At 43.1% G+C, this 15755-nt stretch overlaps 1 protein-coding gene across 1 annotated transcript; it reads right to left on the minus strand.

The window, feature by feature from the left end:
• On the minus strand, positions 1-15723 carry LOC106609940 (protein FRG1). The gene is made up of 9 exons (XM_014208981.2): positions 15594-15723; positions 15306-15373; positions 15064-15186; positions 6264-6321; positions 5846-5960; positions 5454-5558; positions 5150-5241; positions 598-708; positions 1-188 (listed from the first exon to the last, which is right to left on the minus strand). Exons 1-9 carry the CDS (start codon positions 15650-15652, stop codon positions 152-154), a joined length of 768 nt encoding a protein of 255 aa, XP_014064456.1. The 5' UTR covers positions 15653-15723; the 3' UTR covers positions 1-151.
• Positions 15724-15755: the final 32 nt, after the last annotated feature.

Below are 15755 nucleotides of genomic sequence, written 5' to 3' on the forward strand. Positions count from 1 at the left end.
TTTCTCTTACCCAAATAACATTTATTCATGATAAAAAGTTACATCAAAACAGATTAATCAATGCCAGCCAAACAAATAAAAAATAAAAGCCTTTTTGATTTCAATATAAGGAATTCAAAGACGAGTGGACAATCCATAAACTTTTGTATCTTCACTTGCAGTATCGGTCTGCTTTCATCTTGGCTCTCCTGTGGACAAATAAAAAGTCACAAGTGGTTATTTTTAGTCCTTACATCACCACTATCCACCAGACAATGTAAATAGGTATCATGTGACAAGTCAGCTTGTCGCAACATGTTGAATTGAAACAGGTTTGCGCAAATAGGTTTAAAGTGTGTTGGCAGTTTGACCAGTTATGTGACTGACTCCTGCTATTAAAATAGCCATCAGTAGGAGTCATGTCACCAGTTCCAGAGTGATTTCTTGGAAAGGAAGTTCGGATGTGTTGATCAATAAAACCAGTTTGTGTGTTCTTGTTTCGTTTGGGGCTCCTACCGCCACTGAAATAAAATTTTCACTTATTCATGAATTGATGTCAATGGGAGACTGAATGAAAATTTGTTTAGGATTTGCCTCTTTATGAAGATGTTCTCCCACCTGTCTAACAGCTCCTCGTGGAACTTCCCATCTTTTCGGGCCATCTTCAGTGTGGTGCTGTCCTCCTCGTTCACCCTCAGCCGCCTGTCCTGGAAACTCTGGAATTTCTTTCTGTAATATCAGAAATCCGTGTTCAGTGAGACTTATTACACACAAATATCATACAAAGCCTCATGATAAGACACGGAAGGACCAGTCACACCACTATCAAACACAAAGAATAGCATCACTGAATCAAATCTTATTGGTCGTACAGATATTTTACAGATGTTATCCCAAGTGTAGTGAAATGCTTGTGTTCCTAGCTCCAACAGTGCAGTAATACATAACAAAAACGCAAATCCTCCAAATAAAATATTAGAACGAGCAATGTCAGAGAATATAAATAACATTGCACTTTCTGGGGCTACTATTATCAATGACAAATGTGTATAGAGCGACTTACACTCGTAAGTACCGTGCCATTTCCATTGAAGTAAACAGTGCTGAAAGTAGATACATACAGAGTACAACGGGGCCGCAAACAAACGCATAGATTTTTATAAGGCGCGCTGACGACATTTAGACCCTCTAGCCGTGGTTACAGTCTGTCAGTGGTTTATGATTCACGGACAGTGCTCGGTTCACGAAACACGCTCGGGGATGCTAAGCACTACATCACGATGACGGGCTCAAGAGCAGCCATTATCGTCACGTCAACATGATGAGTCCATTTCCCCCGTGTTTTCCTCTAAAATAAAAATAAAAAACGATGGAGAGAGGGGGAAGATAAAAAACGGAAAACGAAGTTGAAAGGGGAAGAGGAAAAAGGGAACACAATGACAGCCTTGTTCACGCTTAGCCCTCAGAACTTAATGGGCCGCCGCAGGCCGTGAAAGCGGCTGCGGCGTTCCGTTCTCGTTTCCATCCAGGCAGCTTTGGCCCATCAATCAGCATTTTAAGGGAGTGGGATTGATGAAGTGGCACTCCTATGCTCTCCCCACCTTCTCCTCGCGCATCCGGGCCTGTGATTTAGTTGTCAAAATCTTGCCGGAGCGGAAGGTTGTCAGGTGAAAACTGGAGGGAAATCACTGTCTGTCTACGGAAGGTCATAGTGTTCAACCCCTCCACCTTCCTTGGCTGTCTTTTCTACATAAAATGCTTAACCCACCACTGTGAGAACTGGTAGGTGAAGTTTAAAGGAAAATTCCACCGCAAAATGTTTTGCATGTCAACAATCAAGTTTAAGATATAACTTTCAAAATACATAAACAAAAAGTCCCTTTTTCAGTACCCTGTCTTTCAAAGATAATTTGTAATCCAAATAACTTCACAGATCTTCATTGTAAAGGGTTTAACCTGTTAGGGCTAGGGGGCAGTATTTACACGGCCGGATAAAAAACGTACCCGATTTAATCTGGTTACTACTCCTGCCCAGTAACTAGAATATGCATATAATTATTGGCTTTGGATAGAAAACACCCTAAAGTTTCTAAAACTGTTTGAATGGTGTCTGTGAGTATAACAGAACTCATATGGCAGGCAAAAACCTGAGAAGATTTCATGCAGTAAGTGGCCTGTCTGACAAGGTGTTGTTGTTCTTGCCTCTGTTTATTGAAGAGTCAGGATCTTAGCTGTAACGTGACACTTCCTACGGCTCCAATAGGCTCCCAGAGCCCGGGAAAAAGCTGAATGATGTCGAGGCAGCCCCAGGCTGAAACACATAATCGCCTTTGCCAAGTGGCCGATCAGAGGACAAAGGAATTAGGCGCGTGCCCGAGTCGACCCCATGCTGTATTTTCTTTCGGCTGTTTACCTAATTGCAGATTCCCGGTCGGAATATTATCGCTTTTTTACAAGAAAAATGGCATAAAAATTGATTTTAAACAGCGGTTGACATGCTTCGAAGTACGGTAATGAAATATTTAGAAGTCTTTTGTCACGAAATGCGCCATGCGCGTGACCCTTATTTACCATTCGGATAGTGTCCTGAACGCACAAACAAAACGCCGCTGTTGGAACATAACTATGGATTATTTTGGACCAAACCAACATTTGTAATTGAAGTAGAAGTCCTGGGAGTGCATTCTGACGAAGAACAGGAAAGGTAATCAAACTTTTCTAATAGTAAATCTGATTTTGGTGAAGGCTAAACTTGCTGGGTGTCTAAATAGCTAGCCCTGTGATGCCGGGCTATCTACTTAGAATATTGCAAAATGTGCTTTCACCGAAAAGCTATTTTAAAATCGGACATATCGAGTGCATAGAGGAGTTCTGTATCTATAATTCTTAAAATAATTGTTATGCTTTTTGTGAACGTTTATCGTGAGTAATTTAGTAAATTATTAGTGAATTCGCCGGAAGTTTGCTAGTTCTGAACGTCACATGCTAATGTAAAAAGCTGGTTTTTGATATAAATATGAACTTGATTGAACAAAACATGCATGTGTTGTATAACATAATGTCCTAGGTGTGTCATCTGATGAAGATCATCAAAGGTTAGTGCTGCATTTAGCTGTCTTCTGGGTTTTTGTGACATTATATGCTAGCTTGAAAAATGTGTGTCTGATTATTTCTGGCTGGGTACTCTGCTGACATAATCTAATGTTTTGCTTTCGTTGTAAAGCCTTTTTGAAATCGGACAGTGTGGTTAGATTAACGAGAGTCTTGTCTTTAAATAGCTGTAAAATAGTCATATGTTTGAGAAATTGAAGTAATAGCATTTCTAATTTATTTGAAAATCGCGCCACAGGATTCAACTGGCTGTTACGTAGGTGGGACGATTTGGTGCCACCTAGCCCAGAGAGGTTAAACACTGATTCCCATGTTTGTTCAATGAACCATAAACAATTAATGAACATGCACCTGTGGAACGTCGGTATGCAATTAAGGTCACAGTTATGAAAACTTAGGACACTAAAAGAGGCCTTTCTACTGACTGAAAAACACCAAAATAAAGATGCCCAGGGTCCCTGCTCATCTGCGTGAACGTGCCTTAGGCATGCTGCAAGGAGGCATGAAGACTACAGATGTGGCCAGGGCAATAAATCGCAATGTCCATACTGTGAGATGCCTAAGAAAGCGATACTGGGAGACAGGACAGACAGCTGATCATCCTCGCAGTGGCAGACCACGTATAACAACACCTGCACAGGATCGGTACATCCAAACATCACACCTGCGGGACAGGTACAGGATGGCAACAACAACTGCCCGAGTTACACCAGGAACGCACAATCCCTCCATCAGTGCTCAGACTGTCCGCAATAGGCGAGAGACTGGACTGAGGGCTTGTAGGCCTGTCGTAAGGCACGTCCTCAGGCATCACCGGCAACAACGTCACCTATGGGCACAAACCCACTGTAGCTGGACCAGACAGGACTGGCAAAAAGTGTTCTTCACTGACGAGTCGTGGTTTTGTCTCACCAGGGGTGATGGTCGGATTCGCGTTTATCATCGAAGGAATGAGCGTTACACCGAGGCCTGTACTCTGCAGCGGGATCGAATGGAGGTGGAGGGCCTGTCATGGTCTTGTTGTCATTGCAGGAAATCTCAACGCTGTGCATTACAGGGAAGACTTCCTCCTCCCTCATGTGGTACCCTTCCTGCAGGCTCATCATGACATGACCCTCCAGCATGACAATGCCACCAGACATACTGCTTGTTCTGTGCGTGATTTCCTGCAAGACAGGAATGTCAGCATTCTGCCATAGCCAGCGAAGAGCCCGGATCTCAATCCCATTGAGCACATCTGGGACCTGTTGGATCGGAGGGTGAAGGCTAGGGCCATTCCCCCCAGAAATGTCCGGGAACTTGCAGGTTCCTTGGTGGAAGAGTGAGGTAACATCTCACAGCAAGAACTGGCAAATCTGGTGCAGTCCATGAGGAAGAGATGTACTGCAGTACTTAATGCAGCTGGTGGCCACACCAGATACTGATTGTTACTTTTGACCCCCCCTTGTTCAGGAACACATTCCATTTCTGTTAGTCACATGTCTGTGGAACTTGTTCAGTTTGTCTCAGTTGTTGAATCTTATGTTCATACTAATATTTACACATGTTAAGTTCGCTCAAAATAAAGTTTATATGCAGCCAGAATGATGCAGTTTGCATCATATTATGCAAAATGAATCACAACGGCTGTATTTCTGATTCTGAAAGTTACATAATCTTAAATCTGATAATATTTTGGGATTATATTAACAATAGACGAATGAAACAAATACCAAAAGATAGTTTTTCGGTGGAGTTTTCCTTTAACTGTGATGCATGCATTACTGAACTGGTATATGGTATAATTTCAGTACTGTAATTTAGGTTAACAGTTCAGTGTTGATCCTTGTTGGGCTGTCTTCAAGTTTTTCATAAATGCATAAAACATTGTTTGTCATGATATAGGGCAGGCCATTGCATTTCCTATACCTTTACCATAAATAAAGTTAATTTGGACAAGATCAGCCGTACAACAGGGGTTACAACCTCTCTAGACTAGAGGGCATGGAATCACCACCTTGTATGATTACCGCTGCAAATGTTGCTGCCACTGTGACATAGGTAGACAGACGGTACATACACGTAGTTGAGCTCGCAGTTCTTCACGTTGCCCCTGTCCTCGTCGGCAATGTCGTCGTTCCGCTTGACCTCCCTCTCCGCGCATGACCGGATCTGTTCATCATCATTTAAAGAGGCAGAAGGAGAGAGGGGGAAAACACAAAACAGTTGCATGTTGAATAGCAATATCCTGGCCCCCCTAATGTTCAGAGACATTTAGTTCTTTCATTCCATCACTAACTTCAGACTCCCCCATGGTGATGTAATTGCTATATTATAGATGGGGGGGGGGTTTATGGAGTGACCTTGTGAAATATATACATCACCTTAACCATCTCGTCGTCCCCCGCCAACTTGCTCTTGGCCTCAATGTCCCCACTTTCACTGTAGGAGATGAAACAGCTATTTGCTGCCATGAGAGCCATTTTGCCCTGGGAAAAAAATGGAAGACAAAACAGAAATGAAATGAAGAGATTAGTTGACAGATGAGTTTCACCTCATGCTGATACACCATTTGCGAGGTAAAAGCTCAATTATATGCAGAGAGCGTCAAGCTTTCTCTCCGATATGCATCAACAAAGCAACAAGTTGTAAGGAAAACGAGCCTTATCTATATCTAGGGTTACTTTGCAACAAATTCTATATGATATGGCATTATATCACAGTCTTTGTATGCATTGACTTTGACGTTTTTTTGATTGGCAGTTGCTTCACTCACGTCCTGGAAAACAGGTTCCCACTGTTCCCGGGAGCCGATGGCGTCGGAACGTCCCACCACGACCCCCTCCGAGGTGATCCCTAGATACTTCCCATAGCCAGACTTCAGGGCTACCCTGGGGGGAGGGAGAAACACAGGAGAACAAAATTCATTCCTGGATAATGGCAAGTTGATTTGAGTGTCTAACAACTTTTGCAAAGTCTATTCAATGATCATTTGAACAACAGAAGCGAAGCTCTTTTATAACGTTGTAATTAAAATCCAATTTTGTATTTACAAAATTGCATACCTGCAGAAACTGTAAGTGTTCTTCCGAAGTCTATTATAACTCACCAGGATACACTTTCCATTCAGATTTGGGGGGAGAGGAAGTCAACATAAAATGTGCGTAGGTGATATTTACTCCTTTCATACGCACCTAGAGTCTGACAACTTGATGGCAGTGAATTGCTCCGGGGGGTCTGGCCCTTCGTCGTCTGCAAAATATCAAAGACAACATTTCCCTTTTAGAGTCAAAATCACTGATTGATATTCTAAAAATCAGAGCATTCTCTCTTTATCATCCCAGAGGAGCCTTCGTTTTGGTTTAATGAGGATTAAAAACAAGATGACTCTTTACTATCACTTCAAACATTTGGGAGCTTGGCTCTGCCGACTTAACATTCAGAGTGTCGAGACGTTGTGTACGATTAGCATTTCTCACATTCTCTCGCCAGGTTCGTGATCTTGAAAAATAAAATCTGTCGCAGTGGTGCCAATACAATGCATTTGATCTCGGATGTATTAGCGTACAATTACGATGTGTCATTCTGAAAAGAGACTATTTGCATAACTTCCTCTAGCAGCGGGTCTACCCTTGAGACGCACTGACGTAGAGCCTTCACGTTTTACTAACGCTTCATGGTCATTTATAAACACACAACTTCGGGCTACACAACGTTGCTGCTGGGTGCTATTGATCGCGTACACCCACCCTAATCTCGGAAACCCAGACCTCAAATCTTGTGTAATTGCATCAGATGCTCGAGTAGGTTCTGGGGTGAGATGTATGACAACAGATGCTATAAAGACTAGAGAAGTCTCCAACCCCTTAAACGGAAACTCTCAGCTAAAGGCTCCACCCCTTCAGAAAATGTTCCACTTGTAATCATTTCTTGAAATTCCCGCCCCCATTTAAGCACCATCGTCACACAATCCTGATCTGGCCAAATAATCAGCGACGGGAAACCAAAGCACCGGGACTACTGTTGCTTGTTAGTCATCGTAGTCCAAGAGATTAAACCCACCCTGACCGATGTAAAATTACAGGCAATCCTTATCCTGAGTTCCAAAACTCTTCTCTGGCTTTGTAGGCTCGGCCCTAATTTGTGTTCTGTCACGTGGAGCTGCATGGCAAATTGTCCAGGAACAAAGGACAATTCTCAAGGACTAGTCAGCCCTTCCCCCTCTAAGGGGCCAAAATGTATATCTCTTTTACAGTATCCAGAGGACTGACTATAAAATGAATGATAGAATAATGCTGTAATATCCATGTTTGATATCTGAAACCTGTTCACTCAGGATAACTCTGATTCTAACTATATGGATGTATCTTGTATAAAGTGAACTCTGAATTACTATATCCAAAAAGGTTTTATGGTCCTCCGTCTTATTTACATTGGTCTCATCCCCCACACAAGCCTTTAAAATGATATGATCCCCTGTGGAGATTGGGCTTTTGTGTTTAGGTTACTGTCAACTTGGCATCATTTGACTGGTTAACGGTGATTGGTTTTGGGTTGAAAGGTTACACCTTCAGATGTTATAAATGGAATGAAATGCCTTTGTTCTCTCTCTTATCCTGTATCCAGTCCATGGAGGAAAGTTGTGTGATCAATTCTCATTTCCTAGACTTCTAGGCCTCTCTTTGTACATGCGTTGTCCTGTAAGTTAACTTTAGGATCTATATGCTTGGAATATTGCCTAATGCTTGCTTGTATATATTCATTATCTTTATGGAGTCAGAAACATTTTAATAGGCTAATTGCTTAGTCGCATGTGATGTATATACTGTATAATATACTGTATAATATACTGAATATTCACATGTCAACTGTTACTGCCCAATATAGCTTCATGCCCTAGTGTCCTTTCCTCTTTCATCAGTGATGGATAAAGGTTGTGGATGGATTTCTACCCTATTGCTTTGACCTATCATGTTTTTCTCTAAATGTAACCTTTATTTATTTAACTAGGCAAGTCAGTTAAGAACAAATTCTTATTTACAATGACGGCCTACTCCGGCCTAACCTGAACAACGCTGGGCCAATTGTGCGCCGCCCGATGGGACTCTCAATCACAGCCGGATGTGACACAGCCTGGATTCGAACCAGGCACTATAGTGACACCTCTTGCACTGAGATGCAGTGCCTTAGACCGCTGAGTCACTTGGGAGCCCTGCCAGATCATGTCCTGCCAGATCAGTGGCCACTGATGAAAGGAAGCTAGTTAATCATACAGAGAAACACTCCGTAAGGATGTGACCATCACAGATTCTCACAACGTTAGGGAAAGTTAAAGGGGGGAAAGTCTGTCAATTTCAAGGACAGATTGATGCAAATTGGGAAACCACACCTCTGTGTGCAATCATTTGGGCATTGGGATAGCGAATAAAATCCCTAGGCTCACATACCTCCATGTTTCTCAGACCACAATAGTCAGACAGGTTATAGTCTAATCATATTTCATCCCCTAAAGCAGGCCTATATCGCCCTGTGACCCTTGAGTTTACACAGAGGGTATTCACAATGTCTCCTGCATCCAGTGACTAAGCACCTCGAGGGCTTTTCTCAGCTTGAGAGGGCGAAACTATTCTAGATGGGTTTCCTGCTTACTGAAAATCCCATAAAAGTGCAGAAACATCATCTCTCTCTCTCTCTCTCTCTCTCTCTCTCTCTCCCTGTAACTCAATTTCTCGTTCATCTCACTTAAAATGTGCCTGCCTCCCGAGTTAGAGCCTCACCAAGGGAATAGGAATGGTTCATGTTTTTATCTCCTGGCGCATTTTCCCCTCTTTAATAAAAAAAAACGTGCGCTGAATCCCAGGTCTGCGTTTCTGTCTTTGGAGGGTGGATGGGTTTTATTGAACATTTCTTAAACATGTCTCGCCTTAGGGCAGAGAATCTTTGCCTGGAAACTCCCATTTAGTCTAGCTTGGCTAGTTAGGTTAGGTGCTCCACCCCCAAGTTGAGTCCTTTTGCCTGAGGCTCAGGGTCTGGTGTAATGGGGCTCTGGCCTGCTAGTCAGTGGGGCTAACGGTGGGGAGACGAAGCATGTCGCCTGTGAGCTTTTGATTGAAAGATGTGATTCTGGCACGTTGGCAATGTCCCTCTAACTTGTAACGGTAAACATACTATCGAAATGAAATGGTTGGTGCCTATCTTTCCCGTTCATTTTAGATTGTGGACTACAGTTTTCACCTTAGCCTACCGTGTGGGTCCGGATACTCGCAACAGATGCTATCTATCGTGGACCCCAGACACAATACCATCTGGTGGTATGGAAACACGTGACCAATTTAAAAGTTGTGCTGCAAAACTATCCATTTAAGAGGCAAGGAATCACAATGACATTAGTTCAATGATACTCATGTGGATCTTTGCCTGTTACCTTGTTGCATTCTAACCCAGCACAGAGCTGTGCAATACATTTCCTCCGTGTAAATGATTTCATTGTCTGCAAGTGGATGGGCACCATAAATCGAAGCTAGCACCGGATTCATATTGATGATATCCAATAACATGCTTGAGAGGACAAAGAAATGGATTAATGCCTGTTGTGTGTGTGGAGGAGCAATTCCAGCTTCCTCTCTAAACCATTACCCGGCAAGCTGTGCAGAAATGAATGTCCTAATAGCTTCTGGAACAACATAGTAGTTCAGTTCTCCCTTTCATTTTACATGTCCACTCTCTCAGAGTGTGATTTCAAATTGATTTAGAATGAAAACGCCACTAAATCTTATACCGTTTAGGACAAAATTGGTTTTGAGTTCAAAACGCTTGGTACTTCACGTAGGCAGCCATCAAATGTGGCGGTCATCGAAAAAGCAAGAAAATGAAGTTGGAGGAAACAATTAGGGAGTTCCCCCCCTTATTCTCCACAAATGAATGACACAAAAAAATTGCCTGCCGCTTTGCCGGGCTAGCCACGCTAATGGAACGCAATGTCCATTACAGCTCTTAAGGTTTGCTCTCTTCGTATTAGAATAGAATGAAACATGAGAAAACTAGGATCTTCTTCCATTCTATTATGGGATTCATTCATTCCTGACAATTTCCAGCTCCATTTGCTCTGCCTATAATGCCCGATTACAGAGTCCGTTGCAGACAAAAAAAAGTGTATTTAAATAAAGTACCCCTTTTTTCTTCCCAATTTCGTGATATCCAATTGGTAGTTACAGTCTTGTCCCATCGCTGCAACTCCCGTACGGACTCAGGAGAGGAGAAGGTCGAGAGCCATGCGTCCTCCGAAACACGACTCCGCCAAGCCGCACTGCTTCTTGACACATTGCTCGCTTAACCCGGAAGCCGGCCGCACCAATGTGTAGGAGGAAACGCCGTACAGCTGGCGACCAAAGTTAGCGTGCATATGCCCAGCCGCCACAAGGAGTCGCTAGAGGACATCCCTGCCCGCCAAACCCTTGGATAACCCAGACAACACTGGGCCAATTGTGCACTGCCTTATGGGTCTCCCAGTCATGGCCGGCTGCGACACAGCCTGGGACCGAACCTGGATCTGTAGTGTCGCCTCTAGCACTGCGACGCAGTGCCTTCGACCGCTGCGCCACTCGAGAGGCCCTGATGCAGACAATTTAAGTAAATGCAAGCGACATGCTGGGCTGGCTTGCATTTCAAAAATGACTTTATAAGAGGGAACAATCAACAGGACCACTTCAGATTTTTCTCTCTCTCCTTCATTTCAAATCTTGTTAGTTTGAATTGCAAGGCTTTCACAAAGTGAAATCATTTAAGAATTTACAGTCATTTTAGAGTGACTTCTGACAACTTGAATGACGTTGCCATCTAAAATGGTTGAACAAGACACCACACTGCCTTGACTTAAGCCGTTTAAGTTCAAACAATGTGTGCTCAAGCTACCAGTTGCGAGACCAAACCTTACTATAACCATAATTCATGATAATCAAAATGTATGATGATTATAGGCAAATCAAGTTCCAATTGAAACTACGCTCCAATTAGTTTTTCTGCCTTTAGTTTAGTGAGCCAACCTGTTTTGAGTTGTGCAGACCACCCAAGTTGGAGATACCCTGGTTGGCAACATTGGTGCAAGCCACTTGAATCACAGTTGATTTCAGCAGCTGAGTTGCTCGGGATGCTACAGAGATGAGGGGATTAAGAAGTGTTTAGGCGTTAGCTTGCCAAACTACCCTCTCAAAGCTCCTGCAACATCTGGCTGACATTTAACTGTGTCCATGGTTACTAGCCTGGTTCCACAGCTACACCAGCGGAAGAAGGCAAAGGATGATGGCGAATTTAGCCCCTGGTCAGAGGCAGTGCGCCACAAGAGGGCCACACTGCCACACTGTCTCACCACATCCGTTTCTCCTTCACATGTCCACCTGAAAAGTTGTCTTCAGTGACACTGGGTATGCTGATGATGTGGAGCTGTCCCAAGTCATATACCACTAACCAGCATCCAGGAGGACACTTCCATGGGCTTGGAGGCAAAGCAGCTGGATGAGTTGGCTACATCCAACAACATGCTCCTGAACGGGAAAAAGTATGGAAATCTGGATATGCTTTGAGAGAGACCCTCCACAACCTGCACCACTCATCCTAGGAGGACAGGAAGCACCAGTGGTAACAACAATCAAGTATCTTGGTTTTCATCTAGACTCTAACCTCAGTGGTGACACACATGTGGAGCAGTCAGTGAGTAAAGCCTCAATATGCCTGCACTTTTTGACTGTTCTTGACAGAAATGGCCTACCCACTGAAGATCTGGTCAGTCTATACTACCCTGGTGAGGACTGGTCTGGAATACGGTGGAGTGCTGTTAGTTGGATGCAGCAAAAAGCAGCAGGCCCAACTGGACAGGGTGCAGAGGAGGGCCCTGAGGATCATCTCCATAGGTGGAGCAGTCCAACCACAGCTCCAGTTACTGCAGAGCAGGCTGCAGTGCACCCGGCAAGGTATATGCACATTCAAACACACATCTGCTCCATCTAATAAAGGGATGTGAGTGCACCACCAGGCTCCGAGAAACAGACTGTCCTGTATTACTGCCCGTATTATACATAAAAAAAACACACTACCCACTGCTGTCAGACTGTAAAATAACACGGAACCCAAACCGGCTAGCTAGCTTGCACTTGCTAGCTAACTTGTCCTATTTAGCTAGCTTGCTGTTGCTAGCTAATTTGTCCGGGGATATAAACATTGAGTTGTTATTTTACCTGAAATGCACAAGGTCCTTATCTCCGACAATTAATCCACACATAAAACGGTCAACCGAATCGTTTCTAGTCATCTCTCCTCCTACTAGGCTTTTTCTTCTCTGGACATATTGCGATTGGCAACTTTCATAAATTAGGTGCATTACCACCACTGACCTCGTTCGTCTTTCAGTCACCCACGTGGATATAACCAATGAGGAGATGGCACGTGGGCACCTGCTTCTATAAACCAATGAGATGGGAGAGGCATGACTTGCAGCGCGATCTGTGTCACAAATAGAACTGACTTCTATTTTAGCTGCTGGCAAATGCAGGAAAGTGCTGTTTGAATGAATGCTTACGAGCCTGCTGCTGCCTACCACCGCTCAGTCAAACTGCTCTATCAAATATCAAATCATAGACTTAATTATAATATAATAAACACACAGAAGTACGAGCCTTAGATCATTAATATGGTCAAATCCGGAAACTATCATTTCGAAAACAAAATGTTTATTCTTTCAGTGAAATACAGAACCGTTCCGTATCGAACGGGTGGCATCAATAAGTCTAAATATTGCTGTTACATTGCACAACCTTCAATGTTATGTCATAATTATGTAAAATTCCGGCAAATTAATTACAGTCTTTGTTAGGAATAAATGGTCTTCACACAGTTCGCAACGAGCCAAGCGGACCAAACTGCTGCATATACCCTGACTCTGCTTGCACAGAACGCAAGAGAAGTGACAATTTCCCTAGTTAATATTGCCTGCTAACATGAATTTCTTTTAACTAAATATGCAGGTTTAAAAAAATATAATTGTGTATTGATTTGAAAAAAAGCCATTGATATTTATGGTTAGGTACATTGGTGTAACGACAGTGCTGTTTTTCGCAAATGCGCTTGTTAAATCATCACCCATTTGGCCAAGTAGGCTGTGATTCGATGATAAATTAACAGGCACCGCATTGATTATTAACAACGCAGGACAAGCTAGTTAAACTGGTAATATCATCAACCAAGTGTAGTTAACTAGTGATTAAGTTAAGATTGATTGTTTTTTATAAGATACGTATAATGCTAGCTAGCACCTTACCTTGACTCCTTGCTGCACTCGCATAACAGGTAGTCAGCCTGCCACGCAGTCTCCTCGTGGAGTGCAATGTAATCGGTGTCCCAAAAAAAATGCCGATTACCGATTGTTATGAAAACTTGAACTCGACCCTAATTAATCGGTCGATCTCTAGTGCGTAGGGCGTAAAAACCGTCAGTCCTAATAAAATGGGTTTCCATGGCAGAGCAGCCATGCGCAATGCCAAGCGTCGGCTGGAGTGGTGCCATTGGACTCTGGAGCAGTGGAAACGCGTTCTCTCGGTTTTGGCGGATGCCAGGAGAACGCTACCTGCCCCACTGCATAGTGCCAACTGTAAAGTTTGGTGGAGGAAGAATAATGATCTGGGGCTGTTATTCATGGTTCGGGCTAGGCCCCTTAGTACCAGTGAAGGGAAATCTTAACGCTACAGCATTGACATGCTAGATGATTCTGTGCTTCCAACTTTGTGGCAACAGTTTGGGGAAGGCACTTTCCTGTTTCAGCATGACAATGCCCCCATGCACAAACCGAGGTCCATACAGAAATGGTTTGTCGAGATCGGTGTGGAAGAACTTGACTGGCCTGCACAGAGAGCCCTGACCTCAACCCCATCGAACACCTTTGGGATTAATTGAAAAGCCGACTGCGAGCCAGGCCTAATCGCCCAACAACAGCAGCAAAGAGGGGCACCAACTCCATATTAATGCCCATGACTTTGGAATGAGATGTTCGACAAGCAGGTGTCCACATACTTTTGCCCATGTAGTGTATGTATCCAAGTGTTCTGCAGTATGTTTATGCCATGTAGTATGTATCCAAGTGAATGTTTTCTTATGCTATTTTCTATGCAATTTTTTTATGTTGTAAATTCTGCATTTCTTCAGTTTTTCTGTGATGAATAATGTCAAACTAAAGGCTACTCAGTGTTCATGTCTTGTGATGGGTAACCCTACCCCAAAGATTTGTGTTAACTTTCTGAGCCCTTCTACAATGGACAAATAGGTATGGAAAGTTTAGTTCAAATCAAACGGGGTGCTGTCAAAAAGTGAGTGAATTCAAAAGGATTTTACCCTTAGGTCTTGAATTGTGCAGACATCTACTATTTGATACCCGTGGTTTGCAATCTCTTCCACTGTTTGTGTTTCATAAGTCTCAAACAGTAATCTGTATGTCAACATATCAAAAGTTCCACTACGTTAAACCTCCCTCACTGCTCCCTGGTAACAGGTGGAGCAGGAGGGTGAGAGCTGTAACAGGGACTCGACCCCTAACTCAAGCGGTGCAGAGGTGAAAGCCTAACGGACTGTACCACAAAAGCCTCTGGGTAAAGGCAGTACAACGCTCCCATACACCACTTAGTCAAGCATAACATTTTATGATCACCCCCCACACACATCATCACCAACACTTCAAAATTAACCCTATCGACTCAGTGATGTAACAAAAGGCCAAATGCCTCTCAAAACACGTCCCCCTGTCCAATCAAGTAGCATAACAACCTAGTATGGCATACAGCAAATTGTGTGCATCATCATCATCATGCATTAATGCAAAACACATGACACCCTACTCCCTATATTATTGTGCTCTACGTTTGGCCAGAGCTCTACTGTGGCTCTAATGAGATGTGGTGCACTATAAAGGAAATACTGGGTAGATTTAGCTCAAGACACTCTCTCTTTTCTTACCTTGATGTGGTGCACCAACTGTGAACAGACCAGTATCCAGGGCATGGATGTAGGAATTAGTTTGCATCTCTATTGCAACCGTTCCTGAAATCTCCCCAAAGCCACTGATACACCACCATCCACCTAGAAAGCAGAAATAAAACATAGTTGTTTGCTACTTTGTGGAATATCGTAATAACCATTTTCAATTTAGTTACATATCTAGCTAGCTAGCTGCATAGATTGACCAACAAACAACATACCAACAATATCAGGTTTATCTTGTGCATCATCTCTTTTTCTCTTCTTATCCTTGTGCTTCTTCTTCTTTCTACAAGACAATTGTGGATCAACATTAGCAAGGTCAAATTAGAAATGGGGGGGAAAAAATTAAATAGCAAAGAGTTAGCTAGCTAACATTAGCCAGTAGCTAACTGTTGATGCCTGGTCAGTCAATGAATGATAGCTAGCTAGATAGCATTATTAGCCAGCTTGATTCACCATATTCTACACAAACAAATATTGAATTCGATGTTGAGGAATAAACGCACCCCTTGTTTAGTCCTTTCAAAACAAGTTTTGTTGTTTTCACTTTTGAATAGTCAGCCATAGCTTCAGATTATGATAAACTAGCTAACATACACAAACGAAAACAACATGGGAGTACGGTGCCCGTCGAGGTAATAACGAATATCACTTAACAAACGAGCGAC

Source organism: Salmo salar, chromosome ssa08 (genome assembly GCF_905237065.1).
Source record: "Salmo salar chromosome ssa08, Ssal_v3.1, whole genome shotgun sequence".
NCBI lineage: Eukaryota > Metazoa > Chordata > Actinopteri > Salmoniformes > Salmonidae > Salmo > Salmo salar.